This window comes from Myiozetetes cayanensis, unplaced genomic scaffold (genome assembly GCF_022539395.1).
Source record: "Myiozetetes cayanensis isolate MyiCay16 unplaced genomic scaffold, myiCay2020 scf2-11, whole genome shotgun sequence".
NCBI classification, from domain to species: domain Eukaryota; kingdom Metazoa; phylum Chordata; class Aves; order Passeriformes; family Tyrannidae; genus Myiozetetes; species Myiozetetes cayanensis.
This window is the reverse complement of record NW_026087411.1, coordinates 113,572,335-113,594,793: the sequence shown is the minus strand read 5'-3', so window position 1 is coordinate 113,594,793 and position 22,459 is coordinate 113,572,335. Positions and strand designations below refer to the sequence as shown.

At 55.1% G+C, this 22,459-nt stretch overlaps 2 protein-coding genes across 6 annotated transcripts in view; one reads left to right on the top strand and one right to left on the bottom strand.

The window, feature by feature from the left end:
- EXTL3 (exostosin like glycosyltransferase 3) overlaps nucleotides 1-16,858 on the top strand; it is a 128,266-nt gene extending 111,408 nt beyond the window's left edge. For all 5 annotated transcript variants that reach the window (XM_050314759.1, XM_050314761.1, XM_050314760.1 and 2 more), the window contains 4 exons: nucleotides 9,159-9,286; nucleotides 11,443-11,587; nucleotides 12,070-12,198; nucleotides 13,661-16,858. In XM_050314759.1, coding sequence (XP_050170716.1) covers nucleotides 9,159-9,286; nucleotides 11,443-11,587; nucleotides 12,070-12,198; nucleotides 13,661-13,870 — 612 coding nt within the window. In that variant the 3' untranslated portion in view covers nucleotides 13,871-16,858. The remainder of the gene's footprint in view (nucleotides 1-9,158; nucleotides 9,287-11,442; nucleotides 11,588-12,069; nucleotides 12,199-13,660) is intronic.
- Nucleotides 16,859-20,409: 3,551 nt separating this feature from the next.
- The window catches only part of INTS9 (integrator complex subunit 9), a 60,904-nt gene continuing 58,854 nt past the window's right edge, over nucleotides 20,410-22,459 (bottom strand). The window contains exon 17 of the mRNA XM_050314763.1: nucleotides 20,410-21,721. Coding sequence (XP_050170720.1) covers nucleotides 21,545-21,721 — 177 coding nt within the window. The 3' untranslated portion in view covers nucleotides 20,410-21,544. The remainder of the gene's footprint in view (nucleotides 21,722-22,459) is intronic.

The window sequence follows — 22,459 nt, the reverse complement described above, 5'->3', positions numbered from 1 at the left end:
GAGGGAAGGGAAATTGGGTTTTGTTCTTGACACCGAACTTTGAAAGCGTTTTGGGTGGAGAGATTCAGTTTCCAACCTGGATGTGGAAGGGCTAAAATCGTGGCTTTGATCTCTGAGCTGCCAAAGCCTGGCTGCTGAAAGCCTGGCTTATCTCTGCACCAGGGCACAGCCCCATGTTTTACTGGGACAAAAAAAGAGCTGGGGGGAGCAAGAAAAGCCTCAGGACAGCTCTAAGTCGGATAATTCTCTCCACTAAGGCTCATTTTCCTCTGGTGCTGAATGCAGGTGACAAAGCAATTTGGTTTCGAAACACTGCTATTAATTAGGTTGATTTTATCAGAAATTCATAGAAGGAAATAGTTTTTAATTATCCCTCGTTGATGTGAAGCGTGTCATGTCTAACACATGCTGGTCCTCAGCTCCCAGCCCATCCTGTGGGTTGTGGGGGGTGGGTCTGGTGGTCTGGGTTCATCCCAGCCATGTGTTTGGCAGGAATGTGTTCCCTGCCTCTTGGTGCAAGCATTATATTTTTTTTTCCTCCTGGATTTCATTTTTAAAAACCTTGGGATAAGCCAGGCTTTGAAGAACACGGCATGGGGATGGTTGTCCTCTGCTCCCCTGGATGGGAGATGATGGGGTGATGTGAGACAGGGATCAGGGGTTAGCAGGATTCAGCCAAGGGATCCAGCAATTAGGATCCAGAAACTGAAGCCCAGGAGCAAAGGGAATTCCTCAGAAACCCATCTGGGACTTGTATCCTGGTTTTTTGTCACGATCTGGCTCAGCCACATCGAAGGAGAAGGAGCTGTGCTCCTTGGAACAGCAGGGACAACAGGGATAAAATTCCAATCAGAGGGTCATGATATGGATTTGTTAGTTCTTCTATTCCAACATTACATAAGTAGCTCTCACCTCCAGGTGATGGGTTTGAGGACAGACAGAAAGGTGTTTTCATTTCATCCAGAACTTTCCCAGTGGGATCTCAGCCTTCTCATCTAGGAAGGCCCCAGGAATCTCCCAGTCTGGAATAAACCTAGGAATAAACCTGGATGCCAGGAGTGAGTTTGTGTGCCTGAGAGCTTTATGGCTGCTGCCCCCAGCCATACACATTAATGAATCCTCTGTCCTCCTCCCATCAAAAAAATGACCCACCTGCAAATTCGATGGCTCTGCCTGTATCCAGGTTTACATTGCAGCTCTTTTAGAGTCTGACTCCCAATTCCTGCCTCCCCTAGCTGGGATATGATGTCCATTTGGATGCCCTCAGCCCCCAGGTATCAATTCCTGAACAGAAACTCTTGCAGGGTGGGTCAGAGCAGCTCTGGAACGCTGCACAGCATCGCTGGGGGTGATGAATTTGCGACACCTTCCAAACACCGAGGTGCACCAATCCTGACAAATTTAGAAATGATGGCACCTGCTCTGCCAGGTGCTTTGTCTGCCCTGCTCCTGCAGTGGAAATCCCACCCCACAGATCCCGAGGAGGAACCTGCTGGAGAGGTAATGGCACAACAGTACAGGGGATTTGCACCACCAAAGCCTCTGTTAATTAAAGCAGCCGGGCTGGAAGCCAAAGTGTGGAAAGATAAGCTCTGCCTCACTCGGTGAGCAGCAGCAAGGTATTCCCAATAATCCCCAGGGACCACAGCCCTTGGCTTTCCAGCACTTTCTTCCTCTCTGCCTCTGTGCTGTGCATTTCTGTGTCTCTGGGCTGGATGTTGCTGTGTTTCCATGTTTCCTTCCCCGTCCGTGCTGGGATTGCACAGCAGCTGAGGGCTTGGCCAGGGGAGGAGATCTCAGGGGTGCTCCTGAACCGCCTTTCCTGGCTTTTCCATCTCCCTGTCTGGCAGATGGGATGTGACAGCCCTTCTCAGATCCCTCCCCGAGCTCCCAGTCCATTTGCTGCCAGCCCTGTCAGCACGGACCAGGGGACTGGCAACGTGCCCTTCCCAGGGAAATCAGGAGTGCAGGAATTGGCTGCTGGAGTCTGAGCAGTGACAGGCTGAGGGAGGCCTGGGCTTTTAACACTGTGGAACTTTGGGGGTTTTGCTTGTTTGTTTAAAGGAGGTGGGGGAGTTGCAGCCTGTGAGCTGTTCTTCAGGCTCTCCCGTGGCCTTTCCAAGGATAACAACATGCCGAGGTTGTACCTGGCCTGACACATCTCCTGACACATCTCTGAGTGCTCCACCGACCCTGCAGGCAGGGAAGCTGAACGTTCCCGGGCTCACTGGGCAGTGCTCACATCCATTCCTGAGCTGTCTGGGAAGTTTTTGTTACCCATAAGTGGTTTGAATCCCTCATCCCTGAGCTCCAGGCAGTTAACACTCCACCTTTTGAGCAGAGTTAAAAGCTGCTGTCTCTCTGCGTGGTCACAAATGGCATCTCTGTGATTTACCGGACACAACAAAGTGGTTTTCGTGCACACAGTGCAGGGCAGGTGTCCCCAGTTCATCAGAGCACGCTGCTGGATCCTGGCTGGAGAGAGCTCAGGCACCTGGATTGGGTGGAGACAGGGAGCTGGAGAGGGGATGATGTGGAGATGGCAGGAAGAAGCTTCCCCTTGGATTCAGTTTTTAGCGCAGATAAAACCGACCAGGGATGGGAATGAGGGAGCTGATAAAAACCCATTGTTTTTTCCTGTATCAAGTGGTGCAAAGCTGGGCTTCTCCACCCTGGAGCTCCTGGGTTTCATCTTTATCCATCCCACACTCCTGTTTCACAAGTTCATCAGAGCTGCTCTGCCAGGTGTTGGGTGAAGCTCATCAGGTTTCGTGACTCTGAATCCGAAAGGGGAACATTCCTGCCGTGTAGGAGCGACCTTTGAAAATCCTGGGGCGGGCTTTTTCCATCCAGAGGTCTCGGAGCTGCTTGGAGGCACTTGTCAATGGAACAGCTGCCCTGGGAGATTAGGGAAGGGAAGGGAAGATTTGCCAGGGGGCAGCTCTGGGTCCCTCATGGCAAGAGACACATGGAGGGGCTGGAGCGTGTCCAGGGAAGGGAACGGAGCTGGGAAGGGGCTGGAGCAGCAGGAGCAGCTGAGGGAACTGGGGGGGCTCAGCCTGGAGAAAAGAGGGATCAGGAGAGACCTTTTCCTCTCCACAACTCCCTACCAGGAGGGGGGAGCTGGGGTGGGGGTCAGGCTCTGCTCCCAGGGAACAAGGGACAGAAGGAGAAGGAACGGCCTCCAGCTGTGCCAGGGGATGTTTAGGTTGGATATTGGGAACAATTCCTTCATGGAAAGGGCTGTCAGGCATTGGAATGAACTTCCCAGGGCAGGACTGGAGTCCCCATCCCTGGAGGGATTTAAAATCCCTGTGGATGTGGCACTTGGGACATGGCTCAGTGGTGGCCTTGGCAGTGCTGGGGATGGTTGGACTTGATCTCAGAGGGCTTTTCCAACCTAAAGAATTCTACAATTCCATGACCACACCTTTGGCTATTCCCTATTTCACTGCAAAAGCACCCCACCAAGCCCAAAATTTGGCTTACCAGGATCAAACCCCTGGGCAGGAGCTCTTTCCTCTTCCGGTGACTTTCCCTGGTTTCCCAGCAAGCCAGGCCTGTGATCCCAGATGTGCCAATGGAAGCTGGATCTGGAGCTCTCCTGTCCCTCTGTGCTCCACAGCTTTTCCCTGTGAGTGTTCGTGGAAAGCTGAGGAGGGGGTGAGCTGCAGCAGTGGGAGATGAGGTGTTTAAACCTGACAGTGTGTTTGTTATCCCAGGGACGTTCTTTGGAGCCAAATAATTACAGTTAATTGTAAAATAAATCCAACCGGACAGCAACTCAACGTGCAGCTTCAGCTGCACAGCCCCCGACAGCAGCACCCAGGGAGAGTGAAAATGAGGGAGTATCTGGATGCCTTTAATGCTAAAATAAGAATTCTTCTCCTTTAGTTACTCTAGAAAGATGCAACAGCTGCTCCTGTCTGCAAATGAATAAATAATCAGTTTTTATTTGTATCACAAGCTGCTTTCTCCTCTCGGAGATGAGCGACCCCCTGATCACAGTGGAGGAGTTTAAAGGGGGACCAAGTGTTGGCACATTTTACATTCATGGACACAGTCTCAGTTTAAAAATAAGCTTTTCCACTGGTATCTTCCTGTGTGGTTTTGTTCTCAGCGGGGGATAATTTATGCCGGGTTTTATGTTGCATTATTTAATTACACGTATTTTTAAAAATGCATCTGTTTTGCCAATTTATATTCAGCCTGCGCTGCCTTTGGAGCTAAATACCCTTCCAGTGAAACACTTTCCATACCTCTGGAGATGGGTCTTAAAATAGTCTATAAATCCTTTTAACTCTGATGTTGAAAATGCTTGAAGTTGGAGGTGGAAAAGCGCGGGAGTCTGGAGGTTCAGGGCGAAAAGGAGCCGTTCCGAGGTGAAGAGGAGCAGGAGAATGATTTAATACATGAGAAAAGGGATAAAGGTAACTTCCCAGTCCGTCTTTACGAGCATAAGATTAAAGGGAAAACCAGAAGGTGAAGGATTGTTGGGGGAACTGCTAAAATCCAGGGATGTCTCATCAGGCAGCACCATCCGCACCAGGCACGTCCTGGGACTCATCCAGTCCGGCTGCAGCGGGACTGGGAGAGGCTGGGAATGGCAGGGATGGCTGGTGGGGAGAGACCAGTCACGAGAGGAGCACATTCCCTCAGGGCTGTGCCTCGGAGGCAGGAGGATCCCAACAGGCTGGATCCCAACAGGCTGGATCCCAACAGCCTGGATCCAAACAGCCTGGATCCAAACAGCCTGGATCCAAACACCCTGGATCCCAACAGCCTGGATCCAAACAGCCTGGATCCAAACACCCTGGATCCCAACAGCCTGGATCCAAACAGCCTGGATCCCAACAGCCTGGATCCAAACAGCCTGGATCCAAACACCCTGGATCCAAACACCCTGGATCCAAACAGCCTGGAACCCAACACCCTGGATCCAAACAGCCTGGATCCCAACAGCCTGGATCTCTCTGGGATGGCTTTGGACGTGGGGACAGGGTTCATTTAGGAGCTGTGGTCACATCCCTGCCCCATTTATCCATATCTTCTGGATCTGGGTGTGTAAACCCCCAGGATAATGTCAGGGTATCTCTGTCTTAACAAACACTTCTGTGCATCCCGAGCTCTTCAAACATTAATTATCAGAAGCACAGCCAAAAGAACATCCATTTATTTTGGGGTTTTTTGACAAAATGCTCAGACCTGCCAGCACTGGCAGCATTACTGGAAGGAGCTTTGACACTGTGTTTCCACACGTGTCAAAAATGCAGGGCTGCGATTCCCCCTGGATCTGCAGCTGTCAGGAACACTCCGGAGTCCCACGCTGTGCTGGACTCATTTTTGGGTCTGAACTGGGAATGAGTGTGTTTTTGTGAGGAGGAAAGGCACCATCCCAGGGGCTTGGTTGTGGTGGAAATGCCACGCTGGCATCCCATCTCCTGCCTGCCCACACAGCCTGGAAAAGCGCCGGGAAGAGCCTCGTGTCGTGTCGAGAGACACGCCAGGTTTTTTTGTTTCTCGTGAGGTGAAGAACTGCTGGCTGAGCCCAAGGCTTGGATCTGTGCTTCTGGCTTTGGAAAGCAGGGTGCTGGCCAGCAGGAATTGGATGGATTTGCGTCCTCTGAGGGTTGTCTCGTGGTGGGAGATGGGACTGGCGGCAGGGAACGGTTGTGCGTGGGCAGGGCGGGACACCGTGGAGTGATGCTGCTCTTTGAGGAGGCCTTCAGTAAACACCACTGCAGGTGTCCTTGGAAAGGGCACTCAGAGTAGATCTGAGGTCTGGGCTGAGGGCCATGGTGACCCTGCCAGGTTTTGTGGAGCATCTCAGCTCCCCCAGGAGCAGGCGGGGATAAAACACGGAGAAAACCGAGGAGAAGCTGTGGACTTGGTCACACTCGTGTGGTTTGCACCGGTGGCACCTCACTGGGAAGGGGTGAGGGCTGCAGGGATTTGGGGTGGCATCTGTAGCCATGGCAGCAGGTTCTTTGGCTCCTCCTTGGCAGCTCCTTGGCTTCTTGAGCTGGAGCCAGTGCAGTGCCTGCCTGGGGATCGGCCTCGTCTCCTTCAGCTCCGACACAGGAAACAGGGAAGGTAACGCAGAGAAATCAGGATCAAAGTCACCTTCGTAAGAAAATGAACCTCAGGTTTGTAGTTTCCATATGGAGCCTCTCCCAGTGCCAAAATCCCTGCTGTAGCCAGGATGTTCAGAGAATCATGGAATTATTTAAGGTGGAAACGAACTCCGGGATCTTCGAGTCCACCCTGTGCCCGATCCCCACCTTGTCCCCCAGCCCAGAGCACTGAGTGCCACGTCCAGTCCTTCCTTGGACACCTCCAGGGATGGGGACTCCACCACCTCCCTGGGCAGCCTCTTCCAATGCCTGACCACCCTTTCCAGGAAGAAATTCCTCCTGCTATCCCTGGGACAGCGTGCTTTGTCCCTGGCTGACATCCCAAACTCGTCCAGCGGGTCAGGGCAAACCCGCTGAAAATGAATGTGGTGGATTCGGGGATACTTGGAACTCATCGTTCCCCTTTCCTGGAGTTTGCCATCTCCCAGAGTCCTCCAGCAGAGCCTTCCCTGACCCCTGTTAAGCCTAGACTGGCTGATTTGGAATTGTTTCCTTTTCCACATTAGCAGCCACGTGTGCACTCGGGGGAGCTGCAGAAGCTTTGGCTCCCCCCGTGCTTTCCCCAGAAATAGAGGTGGGTGTGAAGCAGCTCAGCTTGGAACAGGGGTGGGGGTGGGATGAAGCTCATCAGCTCCCAGATGTGCCAATCTTGCCTTCCTGGATGGCTGGGGGCAACGGTGGCACCCCTGGAGCCGAGTCCCAAGTTTGGGCTGGTCGGAGTGGTCACCCACCATGTGGGAGGTGTGAGATCCCTTTTCTCCATGGAATCTGAACTCCTGCCTGTTCCTCAGGGAAGGAGCTTTGCCCCAGGTGAGGCTCTGGGCAGGTCCCCCCAGAGGTCAGTGCTGAGCTGAGTTTTGCTCCAGCCCAGTCCCTGGGACAGGGGCAGGGAGCAGGACACGTCCCTGGAGCGGTCCTGGAGCGTCGTCCCGACTTCCTTCGCTGGGTCTCATTAACAAACCGTCCAAGCTGGTGCCAAGAAAAGCGATTGACAGGGCTGTAAATCCACATCCTCCCTGGAGGGCTGTGCTGGCAGGAGCTCCCTGCTTTTCCCTTCCAAGTGCAGATCCAGGTCAGCTGCTCAGACTCGTTTGTCTCCGGCGTCTCCAGCCCGGTAATTCCCAGCTGGGCGGTCAGAGGGAGCGTGGGGTGTCCCTGTCCCCCTCTGCCATTTCCCCCCCCAGCCCATCTGGGCTCAACTGGGCACACCTTTGGGAATGATGGAGGCAGATCCTTTCCCTGAGAGCCTGTCATCTCCCCAAATTACCCTGCTCTCCTCAGGGCATCCTCCTGGCTTTCATTCCTCCCAAAAACCCGATGGGAACAATGAGGCTCCCGGTTTCTTGCCGAGTTTGCTCCTTGCCCAGAAATCCATCCAGTTCACTTAAAGCTGAGCTGCCAGAACTTCTCCAAGGGCACAGACACTCTGCAGGTTTTCACCCTCAGATTATAAGTGACACTTAATTTAAAGCCTAAGTGTGAAGCCTCACTGGCAAGGAGGTTGCTGGAAGATGCTGATTTGGCTGCATATTTCTGTATTTATGTATAAAAACGCCCTATAAAGTATTGGTTAAGGGCATTATGGCAGGGCAGACTTTGGGATTTATGCTCTGGTTTAGTTCTCTCGAAGGTTTTTCAAGATCCATTTCTCCAATGTGGCTGGGAGTGGAAGCAGATGGGCTTCCTTCCTGGAGTTGTGGGGTTTGAGTCCAAAAAAATCCCATGTGGTGGAACTGAATCACCTTGAGTTCGTCTCAGAAATCTGCAGACGGCTCAGGAGGCTCCTGCTTTTGATCTCCAGGGAAGGTTTGGGAAGGGAAAGGAAATAAGTCAGTCAGTAAAGTTTGCCAGGTTTTTCCTTGGGATTTATCGATTTAGAGGCTGCTGAAATCTCAGCTATTCCCAGGTTAAGGCAGGGATACACCTATTGGAGAGGGACTTGGGACAAGGGCTGGAGGGACAGGGCACAGGGAATGGCTTCCCACTGCCAGAGGGCAGGGACAGATGGGAGATTGGGAAGAAATTCTTCCCTGGGAGGGTGGGGAGGGGCTGGGCTGGAATTCCCAGAGAAGCTGTGGCTATCCCTGGATCCCTGGCAGTGTCCAAGGCCAGGTTGGACAGGGCTTGGAGCAACCTGGGCTAGTGGAAGATGTCCCTGCCCATGGCAGGGGGTGGGACTGGATGAGCTTTAAGGTCCCTTCCAACTCAGACCACTCTGGGATTCTGGGTTGGCTCCTGACACGTGAAAGCTCCACCACTGCCTTGACATGGGAGTTCCAATGGGAATTTCATCATCCCAGCTGCCATGCAGATCCCAGTACAAACATTCCCGTCAGTGGATTCAGCGTGGGCTTTTCTGGGGGAACCAATGGGATCTCGTTTAATGGGGTTTTATTGCTGTGACACCTCCACCTTTTCACCAGCCTGGACTTTGTTTCTAAAGGGGGGCTTGTTCAGAGGGGAGGCAGGGAAATGAGGGGAGGGACTGGACGGGATGGGAAATGTGGGATGAACTCAGTGATTATGGATCAGCCAGGGCAGGTGGAAATGTGTAAGAGGGAGAGGAAGGGGCGGTCAGGAAGGGTGTGAAGCTGTGCCAGGGCAGGTTTGGGATGGATATCAGGGAAAGGTTCTTCCCCTAGAAAGTGGTTGGGCCCTCAACAGGCCCATTCCCCATGGAATGGTCACTTCCCAAGGCTGCCAGAGCTCAAGGAGTGTTTGGACAATGCTCTGAGGGATTGTTGCGTTTGGACTGGATGAGCCCTGGGGGTCCCTCTCATTTCTGCTTTCTAATCTATTCTGTGATTCTAAGAGGAGGGAGAAATCCCCAGTGGGATAAGGGGAATTCCTGGAGCTGGTGCCGTTTTGCTTGGAAAGAATTCCCCACCACGGGGGCTTCGAAGCGGGGCCGGAACGCGGCGGTGGCGCCGCCACACCCGGAACGCACAAACCCAGCCCCCACATCCCATCCCATCCCATCCCTGGGCACAGACACCCCCCATAACTCCACCTTCCACCTGCCAGGTCGTCCGCACGGAGAAGAACAGCCTGAACAACCGGTTCCTGCCCTGGGACGAGATCGAGACCGAGGCCATCCTGTCCATCGACGACGACGCCCACCTGCGCCACGACGAGATCATGTTCGGCTTCCGGTGAGAGCCCCCGGCGCAGGCAGCCCTGGCACCCAGGGTGGGGCTCTCTCCACAGCCTGGGTGGGCTTTTCCACGTTGCCAGGGTGCAGGGCCCGGGTCAGGACCGGCACCTCCCTTCCTGTGGCTCATTTCATTCTGCAGAGCGTGGAAAAAGGGGATGACCCCCAGCCAAGGCTGCTCTCAGTCCCACCCCTCTTTCTGCTCCAGCCTCTCCGTTTTCCCCTTGACTTTTCCCTGGAAAAAGGCAGCTGCTCCTGCAGCTCCCACAGCCAAACCTCCCTGCCAGAAAGTGCCGGGAGCGAGGATGGCACGAGGGGCGAGGACGGCACGAGGAGCAGCGACTGCGATCCCAAATCTGGGAACGGCCGGAACAGCTGCCCCGGGGGTGGGAAACAGGGACCAGCTCTCCCCACAACGCACTGGGCTCGTGTTTGGGAGGAGGATTAAAGGGCACAAAGAGCCTGGAAAGCCACCAAGCTCCCTCAGAGGGGTGAGGAACGAGGTGTCAGGGGGATGAAAGCGCGGAGGAGGCGTCAGAACTCCTGGATTCCCTTCCCTGCCCCATTCCGGGCTCTTTGTCTCAGCTGAGCTGTTTTCCTCCCCCTCTTTGGAATCTTGTTTTCCTTTGCCTGGAGAGCATCAAATGAAGATTGTTAAGTGCTGTGTGTTATTCCCACTCATATCCCTGCTTCCAGGCACCTTGTTCCCACAAAGGCTCCCAGTTCCCACACTCAGCCACGGAGGAGCCGGAGTCTTGGCCGGAGTGACCCCACAGCAAGTGTGTTCCCTCAAAGCTTTCCTTCAGGCTTTGGTTTTTGGGGCCAAAAGCCTCGTTTTCTGCTGTTTGAGGCTCAGGGAAGAGCTGGAGGCAGGAACCCTGAGCACAGCCAGACCCATTCTCCAGAGAAATCCCGAGTTTTGCGGGGAAAGGAAACGAGTCACGTTGGGAGGAGAGCGAGACGTGGGAGGAGTGAAAGGGAATAAGCGGTTTCGACTTCCAGCTTTTCAAAACAATCCCACTGGATCGACAGGAACTGCAGCAAACGAGGGCTGGGGGGGAGGATGGAGCCAGGGAAGCTGCTGGTGGTGTTAATTACTCGGGGTTCATTTCCAGGTTGTCTTTTGGAGTTCCGTTAATTGGAGTGGAGGGTTGAACAATGAAGGAGAACTCCCAAGAAGGAATCTTGGTCTCCTCAGCAGCTCTCCAGGAACTGGGGTTGTGGGAGGAATTCACACCCACATGAGGGGAAAAAATCCCCAAAAATGCCACTTTCTGCCCTGTTTTGCTCCTGGGGAAAAGGGCAAACCCTTCTGTGTCCCATGGAGAGTTGGCTCTTGCAGTCTGGAGCCACTGGGTTTGGAGGGAGATGGGATGGGATGATCCAAAGGCAGCCCTCACCCCTGCCTTGGGAGCTGGATTTGTTTCCCAGGTCAGGCCTTGGGCACTGACGTTTTCCTTATTTACTCCTGCCAGAGTTGCAGCTCCTGTGGGATTTCTCTCGAGGAGCTTCAGATGAGAGCAGAATGTTAAGCAATCTCACTCTCCCACCCCCGTTCTGGGATTTCATTCCCTGCGGCTCCGCTGCGAGAGTGTCGGAGTGAGGGACGTGCTCGTGGCCCCAGAGGAGTTTCCTGCATGGCCAGAGCTGGGGAGCTGCCTGGGGCTGCTTTGGGATGGGGAGCAGTTCCAGGCCCTTCAGCATCTCAGCAGCTTTCACAGAATCCTGGAATCACAGAGCCCTGGAATGGTTTGGGTGGGAAGGGGCCTTGTAAGGCTCATCTCGTTCCACCCCCTGCCATGGGCAGGGACACCTTCCACTATCCCAGGTTTGCTCCAAGCCCTGTCCAACCTGGCCTTGGAGCTTTCCTAAAGGGAAGTTGATTTTTCCTAAAAACCGATTTCCTAAAAATTGGTTTCCTAAAAATTGATATTTCCTAAAAACTGAATTTTTTGCTGAAGGGGAATCGATTGACGTTATATCTCGGCTCCCCAGAGCAGGACACGGAGCTGTGGGAGATGGAAAGCCCCAGGGATTTGGGGAGGAGCCACACGGGGTTTCCCTCTGTCTGAGCCTGGGCTGCTCCCTCCTTCAGTTTTCCTTTAGCAGCCCTTGTGGGGTAGAACATCCCTGATTTACGGACTGTTGTGTTTGCAGGGTCTGGAGGGAGGCCCGGGATCGCATCGTGGGCTTCCCGGGGCGCTACCACGCGTGGGACATCCCCCACCAGTCCTGGCTCTACAACTCCAACTACTCCTGCGAGCTCTCCATGGTGCTCACTGGTGCTGCCTTCTTCCACAAGGTGAGACCTCCTGGCTGGAGCTGCCTCTTCCTCCTCACAGGAGATTTTTTGGAGGAAGGAGAGGGTTGGAGTTCTTTTAAGGATGAGTTTTGGAGCTCTCTGCTCCTCTTCCCTCGCTCCCTCCAAACTGAGGTCCTGAGCCATCCCAGCACCCTGGGAAGGTTTTCCGCCTCCTGCTGCCGTGCTGAGTCCGCAGCAGCAGAGACAGCAAGGTCTGGGGGCGGGATATGAAACCCCCATTCCTCGATTTCTGAGGTTCCAGGAGCTTGGGATTGGGTGAGGGTGGTGGCTGGGGGTCGATTTGTTGCTGCAGGATTAACTCCATCACTGGGAATCTCCCCACGGTTTGCCTTCAGTTTCGAGTCCCAGCGTGTCCCATATCCCGATCCTCAATTATGGAGCCGTGGGGTGGCACCAGCAGGGGTTGGGCACTTCCTCCTGGGACCACCCTGACCGAGGCTGTGCCTTTCCCTGTCTCCCAGTACTATGCCTACCTGTATTCCTACGTGATGCCCCAGGCCATCCGGGACATGGTGGACGAGTACATCAACTGCGAGGACATCGCCATGAACTTCCTGGTCTCCCACCTCACGAGGAAACCTCCCATCAAGGTAAAAGCACCGGGAAGGGTCTCTGTCCTGGGCTCGGCATTGGCTGGAGGAGCTGTGGTGGGAAAGGAGAAATCCAGCTCTGGGTGTGGAAGCTCAGCCCAGGGAATCGGTCAAATCCCGCCCTGCTGAGCGGGGATATTGAGGTTTGATGTTACCGGAGCAAGTCAGACCAAATTCTTGGTCTGGTGGAAGGTTCCCTGCCTTGGATTCATGGCAGGGGCTTGGAACAAGATGATCTTTAATGCCCCTTCCAACCCAAACCGTTCCATGATTCTCTGCCTTGCGCTGCAGCTCAGCCCGGAGCGTTCCTGGCTCGGCAAAGAGCAGCTGATCCCAAACCCAGTCCCAGAGATTCCTTGCTGATTCTGTGAGGCTTTCCAGAGGCATTCAGGCTCATCTGTGTTTGGCCCAAACACTGGAGCAGAGCTGGAATTCCCCTGCCCTGGGATAGGAAATGACTGTCACAGTTCTGAGCGTGGATTTGGGATGTAGATCACTGTGCTCTTCATGCCTGCTGGCAAAGGGCTCCCTCAGCCCTGCCAGTGTCACTGCCTTGGGGTGGGTCTGGCCATAAATATGATGGCTGTGTTTTCCTGTGTGGTGTTCCCAGCTGGAGCTGCTGGGAAGTGGAGGCTCTGGGGTTTGGTGCAGCTGAGAGGAGAATCCAACCAAACCCAAAGGGCCCTGCAGGGCACGTTTGGTTCAGCACAGACAAGGAGGCCCTTTAGGGAGTGGGTGGTCCCTCAGCACCTCTTGGAAACTGGAGCCCTTTCCGAAGATCTTGCTCTGCGTGCCCAAAACAAGGGGTGCCCCAAATTGCTGATTATTCTGTGGCATCTTTGGGTAACAGAGAGGGAGGATTCTGCCCCTCTGTCCCCTCAGGTGAGACCCCACCTGCAGAGCTGCCCCCAGCCCTGGGGAACAACAGCACAAGGACGTGGAGCTGCTGGAGAGAGTCCAGAGGAGGCCACGGAGATGCTCCCAGGGCTGGAGCCCCTCTGCTCTGGAGCCAGGCTGGGAGAGCTGGGGGGGCTCACCTGGAGAAGAGAAGGATCCAGGGAGACCTGAGAGCCCCTTCCAGAGCCTAAAGGGGTTCCAGGAGAGCTGGAGAGGGACTGGGGACAAGGAATGGAGGGACAGGACACAGGGAATGGCAGAGATAGGTGGGAGACTGGGAAGGAATTGTTGGTTGTGAGGGTGGGGAGTGGCTGGGCTGGAATTCCCAGAGAAGCTGTGGCTGCCCCTGGATCCCTGGAGTGTCCAAGGCCAGCTTGGACCAGAGTTTGGAGCAACCTGGGCTAGTGGAAGGTGTCAGGGTTGGAACTGGATGAGCTGTGAGGTCCCTTCCCACCCAAACCATTCCGTGACTCCCCGTGTATCCAAGCACCCCCTGCAATAGCTCGGGCACGGTCAGGGCGTTCTGGGCAGCGTGGCACTGCCCCCCTCTGTCCCCTCCCTGCAGGTGACCTCCCGCTGGACCTTCCGCTGCCCCGGCTGCCCCCAGGCCCTTTCCCACGACGATTCCCACTTCCACGAGCGGCACAAGTGCATCAACTTCTTCGTGCGGGTGTACGGGTACATGCCCCTGCTCTACACCCAGTTCCGCGTCGACTCCGTGCTCTTCAAGACCCGCCTGCCCCACGACAAGACCAAGTGCTTCAAGTTCATCTGAAGGGGAGCGGCCGGAGCTCCCGGTTCCACCCCCGGCGGGAAGGGCGGAGAGAGGGGCCCCTCGCCGGGGCGGGGAGCGCGGAACGCCCCTCGCTGTGGATTCCCGGCCCCGCTTCCCGCTGGGAAAGCGGCACGGCCGGACTGGGGCGGGCCCGGCCGGGATCGGGGCGGGCACATCCCGGTCCCTCCTTCCCCGCTCTGCCCGCAGCGACTCGACCAAGCGACGGGGAAAACGGGATCCCTCGGGATCCCTCGGCTCCTGAGGACACTCCCCGGGATCGCACACTGAGGAAGGGCCCGTTGGCCGCCGGCTCTGCCCCTCCCCTGGCCGAGGGCGGCCGTTCTTTTTAATTATAATTATTGTTATTTAAAATGAAAGTGTTTTAGATTTGCCTCATGAGGCGCTTTTTTTTTGTTTTCTTTTCTTCCCCTCCTTCATCCCCCCCCCCTCCCTCCTCATCCCCTTTTCCCCTCAGGACCCCTCGTCCCACTCGAGGGGGTCGTAGCAAGGCCAGGTTGGAGGGGTTTGATGCAGCTTCGAGGTCACCACTGTTGTCCCCATCCCTTCATCCCTTCATCCCTTCCCTCTCACCCCATCCCGGCTCCTCTTTCCCTGTGGCTGCTCCTGAGGACTCCCAGGTGCTGGCTGGTGGTGAGCCCTGCCCAGAGCTCTGCTCTGCTCAGCACCCTGAGCCCTCAGGAGGGCTGAGGTTGGCCTGGGTGACCCTTCCCAGCTCCAGGACCCGCCGTTCCCAGGATGTTCAGTTCTCCATGTCCTTTTCCACCCCGTCCTGCTAATCCTCTAAAGACAGGGAGTGGGTTTGGGGCTTAGGGAAGATCCTCCTGCAGCACAGGCTGTGCTGGCAGTGCCCCAGGCTGGTGGAGCACCGATCCTGATCCGTGCTCAGCCCAGCCGGGATGTGCCGGAGCTGCGGCTGCTTCGTGGCCGCAATTCCCGCGCTGCCTCGTCCCTCATCCCCCGCCCCAGAGCAAACCCTGCCCGTGCTGGGTTGGCCTGGACGTCAGCACAACTGCCTTAACCCCATCCCATCCTCACTCCCTGCTTTTGGGCTGCATCCCAGGGTTAATCCCACCAGGAGCTTCCCGTTGTGTGAACCCCGAGGCGCCACTGGGATCGCATTCATGGAGTGAAGAGTTCATGGAGTGGTTTTGGAGTTGGTTTCCTTTTCCCCAGAGCAAAATGCTGTGACACCTGTGACCACCTGACCTCTAATCTCAGCCCCTGCTCCATCCTGCTGCAATCCCAGCCGGCCAGGAGGGAAGGGCACAGCGTTCCCCTCGTGTGATGTTCTCCCTCAGCGCATCCGGAGGTTTATGAGCAGCCTGGAGAAGGTTTGCCTGGGTAGGGGGGAAGGTGACACTTGTGTGATTCACCTCTGTATCCCTGCTTTTCCTGGCTCAGGTTGCAGCCCTGTGGATGGGGGTCACCAACATTCCTCCTTGGGAAGGGGAGGGAAGGAGCAGCCTGTTCCCAGCAGAGCCCACAGCTTGTGCCTTCACCAGCACCACCGAGCGCAGCGAAATCCGGATCAAGGAATCTTTTCCTCTCTATGGCTTTGTTTTTCCTTTCCATCCTCTTTTTGTTTTAACATCAGGGAGGGCAGGAAGATTCACAGTCTCCTTAAAATTTCCATGGGAGATTCCTGCGAGGCCCTGAAACACCTGGAAGGACGTTCAGTGCTCCTGCTCTGAGTGGGAATGTGGCACCTTGTCAGGAGCTGCTCCAGCTCCAGCAGCCCGAGGGGCCTGAGCTTTAATTGCACCCTCATTAGGAGGTGCTTCATTAGCTCCGGTCCAGCCCAGCCCCGGAGTCGGCTCTGCCTTCCCAGCCCTCCCGGCCAGGCAGGAGCATGGAATGGTTGGCGTGGATTGCACTTTATATGGACACAGGCCCTGCTCAGCCACTGATCTCCCAAAATCTGGAGGGAACTGTTGTCATTCCTGTGCTGCAGGAGCCTGGGCAAGGCGACGGGTTGGGAAGTGCTGGTGTTCCATGGGCTCTGCCGGAGCCCCAGGATGGGAATTCTGCCTTCCCTCGGAGTGTTTCTGTTCCAAGCCAGTCGAGATCAGGGATCAGTGGAGCAAATCCAACTGTTCCTCCTCCCAGGCTCCTTCCTTGGCCTCTTTCCCAAAGGGGTGTTTTGTTGGAAGGATCCCCCGGTGTGTCGTGGCTGAGCAGGGTCGGGATGTGCGATGGGATCAGTGTGGGTATTGTGGGATGGATCCCTCCTTCCTGAGCCCCCCCGAGGGGAAGGATTTGGGGGTGAAGGGATGAAGTGGCTGCTCTGGGAGGGGACGTCCCAGGGAGGGGTGGAATTCTGTGAGGAAAATAAATGCCAACAGGAACATCTGCTGGTGCTGTCCCTCCCATCCTGCTCCATCCTCCTGTTTCCCTCTTTCCCAAATCATCCCAAACAACCACCAAACCCCCTGGAGCACAAACTTGGGATTCACAGCTCCTGAGACATCCCAGGGGCTGAGCTGTCCTTGGGCTTTCCTCCACCACCAGCGAGCAGAGGGGTTTCCCTGGAGCGGTGCCACCATCCCGAACATCCTCCCTTGCTACCCCCCCTCCTTCTCCCGGGATTTCCAGCGGCATCCCAGGCTCACAGCAAAGCTCAGGTTTGCTCGTAGGATTCAGCCCAGCTCCCGGAGGAGACGGGAAGGGCTCTCGGCGGCTGCACCTTTCCCAAGGGAAAGACCATTTCTCCCTTCCCACAGTTTTCCTGCTGCTTCCCCCGGGCGTGGAGCGAGGCCTTTCCCGCTGTAAATAGGATCGTCTGCGGTGCCCCGGCCCGGCCCTGTCCCACGGCCCTGCCCACCCCCCCTGCCGCGGTTGTTGCTGCAGCTCCGCGAGCGCCAGGATTTAAAAATCCAACAAAAACGGAGGGACGAGAAACACTCCTTCGACACGAGCACAATGTTGAGGTTTTTGTAAAAGGATCCAATAAATGGAGAGTTTAACTTGGGAGCGGCTCGGCGCCTCTTTGCTGGGGCTGGGACAGGGGAGGGACCAGGGTGGGGCGGCTCCGGGGCCCTGGAGCATCCCAAAAATAAGCAGCTCCCGGGCTTGGAATTCCCAAGGGAGCGGGAACAAGGGGCTGCTCCGGAATGGTGGAAACTTCTCGTGGTGTTAAACCCCATCCCGTCCTTCAGGGAGCTCGTGGCCGGGCCACGGGAGCCCCCGCAGGGGTTGGACCCCTCTGAACTTCCAGGGATATCCCATCCCGGTGCCACGGTGCTCCTGGTGGCATCGGGGACATCCCCCAGGGGGCTGGAACCCCTGGATTTCTGCATCACCAAAGTACCCACCGAAGGGCACCTGACCCTGAAACGCTGCGCTGGCGGGACACAGTCAGGGAATCTCTGCCCTGCGGGACAGTGGGATGTTGGGAACAACCTCGGGAAGAGCTGTCTGGAGACTTCCAGGCAATGAAAAAGCAGTGGCCCAGTCGGTGCTGGGATTGCCAACCTGCCCATCCCTGTCCAGGGATCCTTTAGGGGCCATTCCTGTGGCACGGCTGGCTCGGGGGATGTTCCCGATCCCTCCCCTGTGCCAGAGGCTGAGGTGGAAAACACCAACAGATCCCTGTGATTTGTAACCACATTTCCAGCTCCAAACCTGCAGGGAGGGGCAGGGGGACAAACAGAGGTGGCTGGGCAACAAGCCATGGGCTGGAAATCCCACAGGATTTCCTGCACGTGCCTGGATTCCCTCTCCTTTCCTTCCTGCTGTTTTTTTTCTTTGCCTTCCCTCCCGAGCAGCCTCTTCCTCACTTGTTCCCTCCATGTCCCTGCCCTTGCTGCTGCTCCCCTGGGAAATGTGCCCTTTCTTTTCCCTGCTGCTTTGGGATAGGGATTTGCTCGTGCCTGGCTTTATTTCCAGGAGAGGTTTCCCAAATTACTGTGGTCCAGGAAGGGAGGAGATGGATGCTCAGCCCAGGACCTGCCTCCCAAATTCCTGGGGTCTCTACCCAGAATATTGCAGGGAAGCTGAAATGTGGCTGGCAGTGAAGGGCACAGAAATCCTGGCTCCAGGGAACCGGCCCACGTGGTTGGGAAGCTGCTTTGGGATCTGGCTCCCCAGGGAGCCCCTGCAGCATCTTGGGCACCGGCTCAGCTGAAAACGATTTGATCCGGAGGCTTTTCCAGCCCTGGGGCAGCAGATAAAAATCTCCTGGAACTGCTGTGACTTGTGAGAGGAGCTGTTTCCTTTCTCCCTGGCTGAGGAATTGTACCCTGGGATGAGGAAGCAGGCGCTGGGGAGAGGAGGAAGCCATCAGTCCATTCATGATTCATTCCCTGCTCCCGGGAGGGAGGGCAGCGACAAGTGCTTTCCACTCCACTCCCCTGCACTACAAAGTGCCCTCGATGTTCCCTTTGGGATGTCACATTCCTTGACGAAAAGCAGTTTCACTGGAATTGTCCTGTTCTGCCCATCCGTGCCATAAAATCCACCGGTTCCTGCCTGAGCCCAGGAAGGGACCCACTCGTCCCTTCCCAGCTGAGATGGGCAGGAAGAGGGAAATTACTGGGTCTGGGGTTTTTTTCCCAGCTGGAAATGCAGGAAAACACTCCCGTGGGGCTGGAGACCAGGAGCAGCACCGAGCCCACGCCGTGCCCGCCATTCCCAGCTGGATTTGGATGAGTGTTTTCCACCCACGAGCCAGAGCAGCGGCATCGCGTTCCTGGTAAAAGTGTTTGGGAATGGGCTTGGCAGGGAAAGGGGGAGCACTGGGGCTGCAGGGGCACAGAAATCCCAACATCCAGGCCCTTTTCCAGAGGCACAGCTGGGCCTGTGCTGAGCCAGGTCTGGGCTGTGCAGGATTTACACCCCGGGCTCGCTGCCAGGAAGGGCTTTGGGGAGAAAAACGGGATTTTATCCCTGGTGTTTTAAGAAGTTACTCTGGAATTTGTTGCCAGGCTGGAAAGCAAAGGGGCTGCTGTGTTTCCATGGTGTGGGAAAGTGGGGAAGAGGAAGGGAAGGAGGAGAGAAAGGGAAAGCGACAAGATCCTCAAGGGATGGGGTCACAGTCCATGGATCCTCAAGGAATGGGGTCACAGTTCATGGATCCTCAAGGGATTGGGTCACAGTTCATGGATCCTCAAGGGATTGGGTCACAATTCATGGATCCTCAAGGGATTGGGTCACAGTCCATGGATCCTCAAGGAATGGGGTCACAGTTCATGGATCCTCAAGGGATTGGGTCACAGTCCATGGATCCTCAAGGAATGCAATCACAATTCATGGATCCTCAAGGAATTGGAGTCACAGCTGTGGATCCTCAAGGGATTGGGTCACAGCTGTGGATCCTCAAGGGATGGGTGACAGTTCATGGCTCCCAGGTGACAGGGATCCCACCTTTGATCCCACCTTTCCCACCCTGCCCAGAAAGTGCCATGCAGCCAAACCCAAATCCCTCTGCTCCCATTTTCCCACATCTCCCCAAAGCTGAGCTGCTGCTGGGACACAAATCCCACAGTTTGCTCCAGCTTCCCTCTGCTCACCACGTCCAGGTGCCCACAGAGGTGGCTCAGGTGACAGATCCCAGTGACAGTGGCTGGATATGAACCTGGAACTGAACGACTTCCTCCATCAACGGAGAGGAAACAGGAATATCTGATCCATAAAAGCCATCCGAGTGCAGAAAGCTGATTTTAACCTTTTTTAACCCCTTTTTCCCGAGCTCTGGCTGTGCTGTGTGGGAGCACAGGGTTGGGAATCTCACTGGGAATTGATTCCCTGTGTCTCCCTGGGGGAGCAGCAGAGAGAGGCAGGAGAAGCCCCAGGGTGGGATGTGGGATCCATGGAACAGCGAACCACACAGGGGCCAAGGACAGAGGGTTGGGGTTTTTTTTCCCCTTTCTGGAAGAAAGAGAGTGAAAGCAAGAACCTTTGCTGTTCTTTTCCCAATAAACTGAGCATCTCTGGATAAACCCATCCCCACTCCTCCCCCTGCCTGGGCTGCCATGGTTACTCTGCAGGACTGACCCAGCACGAAGAAACGCTGCTGCTTTTCCTTCCTCTGTGCAGAAGGAACAAGCCCTTCCTTTTGCTGCTGTTTTAATTCTGATTTTTCATTAAGGGTTCCCCCCCTTCCTCAGGATGTTTATTTTTCCAGCAGGCACAAACCCTCCTGTTCTGTTCAGAACAGAACAATCCCCTTTCGGGTGCTGGGCTGATGGAACCAGCAAGGAGTTTCCCTGCTCAAAAGGACAAGAAGAAAAATGTAAAAAGGAAAATCTTCTCATTTTTACTTTTTCCCTGTCAGGAGGGTGGGAAAGCCTTGGGAAAGCCATGAAGGCCATGGCAACCTTGGATAGTGGAAGGTTCCCATGGCAGGGAGTGGAATGGGATGAGCTTTAATGTCCCTTCCAACCCAAACCATTCCATGGTTCCATGAAAACAAAAGGCTCTGGAGCAGTGGGATCAACGTTGAAGGTAAAAGGCAGAAAGATGAGTTTATCCCATGGCCCCTGTGGGTTGGGAATAATCCCTTTGGAGATTTAACCACTGGGTGAAATCTTCCCAAGTCTTTTATTCCCTTTTTAAGGGACAGTGAAGAAGCTGCCAAACCCCTTTTTTAACACCAAATAAATACAAAACCCAACCCAATGAAAAGCAGACAGCCGTAAATCCCAGGAAAAGCAAAACTATTAACTCAGTTTAGGCCCCCAAAATAGGTGATTTGGGGAGGGAAAACCCTCCCCAGGTCTGCAGCAAGGATGGCTTTGTGTGAATGACTCAGAATCCGCCCAGGGTTTGGGATGTGGGGGCTGGAGGGACAGTTTTTTGGAAGGTAGAAACAAGAGGCACTTAAATCTCCAAGATTTTTTTATGAGCACTAGGAATGGAACTGCTTTATGGACTTCCCCAAGTGTCTTCCTGAGGTATTTCCTCCCCTGATGATGGAGAAAACCACCAGGAACCAGCTTTAGTTTGGCTCAGTGAGGGGCCTGGAGCTCCATGGACAGAACTGGTTGTTAACAGGTGAAGCTGCAGCATCAACAAACACCCAGAATTCCTAAAGGATAAAGCCTTCCCAACATCCCTCTGCTCATGCAGGGAACGGCCAGACCCTTCCCACTATTCCATGTGTCCATCAGACCCCCTTTTTGTGCTTTTATTTCTACAACCTCTGCCTCAGCAGCTTTCTGATCCTCCTCGTGCCAGTGCAATGCACGTGTCCAACACGGATGGGGGACAGGCAGGAAAAACTGGGATCTGGTGACTGGGAGGAAACAGTGGGAGGAAAAAGAAATCTCTCAGGCCATTGTTTCCATATTCCTACAGAGCTTTGTCAGGGGAAGGACTGGGGCAGACACTGCTGAGGGTCACACAGAGGAGCAGCAGATTACCCTGATGCTGTAAATGAACACTGGAGTTAATTCACTCTGCAGTTCCTGTCTCCTGGAATGTTCCAGCTCCCAGTTTTACACACAACAGGGATCTCCTCCAAAGTATTCCAAAACCAGCTTAAAAATAAGATGTAAAAAATAGACAGATAATAAAAATACTTCCTTGCTTCTCCATGGAGGGGAAGGTGGTTTCTGGTCTCTCTTTGGATCCCCAAATCCTCTCTCTCTCCCCGGAGGGCTCCGAGTCCCGGTGCTCCGGGCTCTCCCCTTGCAGGAGTAGTGGGATGTCCAGGAGCTAGAACTTCTGCAGGAATTTGAGGACCAGGTCTCTCAGTTTGACCCTCAGGGGCTCATCATTGTCACAGATGATGTGTGTGGAGTCCTCCTCGAGCTGGATGAGGGTCTCGGCCTCCTGCAGCAGGACAATGTGGCCCTTGGCCGTGTCCTCCACCTTCACATCGCTGAACCCGTGCTGGGGAGGGAAAGGAGGAGGGGAGACAGGGATTGTTACCACAGCTCAGGAAAACAGGGAGAGATGAAGGCCCAGGGCACAGGGGAGAGCATGAACTTCATGGAATCATGGAATGGTTTGGGTGGGAAGGGACCTTAAAGTTCAGCCAGTTCCAACCCTGACACCTTCCGCTGTCCCAGGTTGCTCCAAGCCCCGTCCAACCTGGCCTTGGACACTTCCAGGGATGGGGCAGCCACAATTTCTCTGGGAATTCTATTCCAGCCCCTCCCCACCCTCACAGGGAAGAATTTCTTCCCAATATCCCATCTAACCCCGTCCTCTGTCAGTGTGATCCATTCTCCCTCATCCTGTCCCTCCATCCCTTGTCCCAAGTCCCTCTCCATCCTTCTTGTAGCCCCTTCAGGTACAGGATGGCCACAATCCTGCTCTTTTTCCTGCTGTTTTTCTCCCAGAAGTCATTCAGGCAAGGACAAGGCTCCTCAGAGCAGCAACCAACTGCCTACAAGCTCAGCCACCACACCCCCATCCTGCAGCTCCCCAGAAAGCTGCTCCACCAGTGGAGACATTCCCAGGATCTCTTCTTCACTTGGTCATCACCTCCCTCTCCCAAAACCCGTGGAAATTCAAATGCTTTTGAGAATTCCTCCCCACTGTTGACATTTATTGGAAATGAGCTGCTGGAAATCACCCAAAAGTGACGTGGGGAAATTCACCCAACCCAGAGGGACCCAAAAGCTC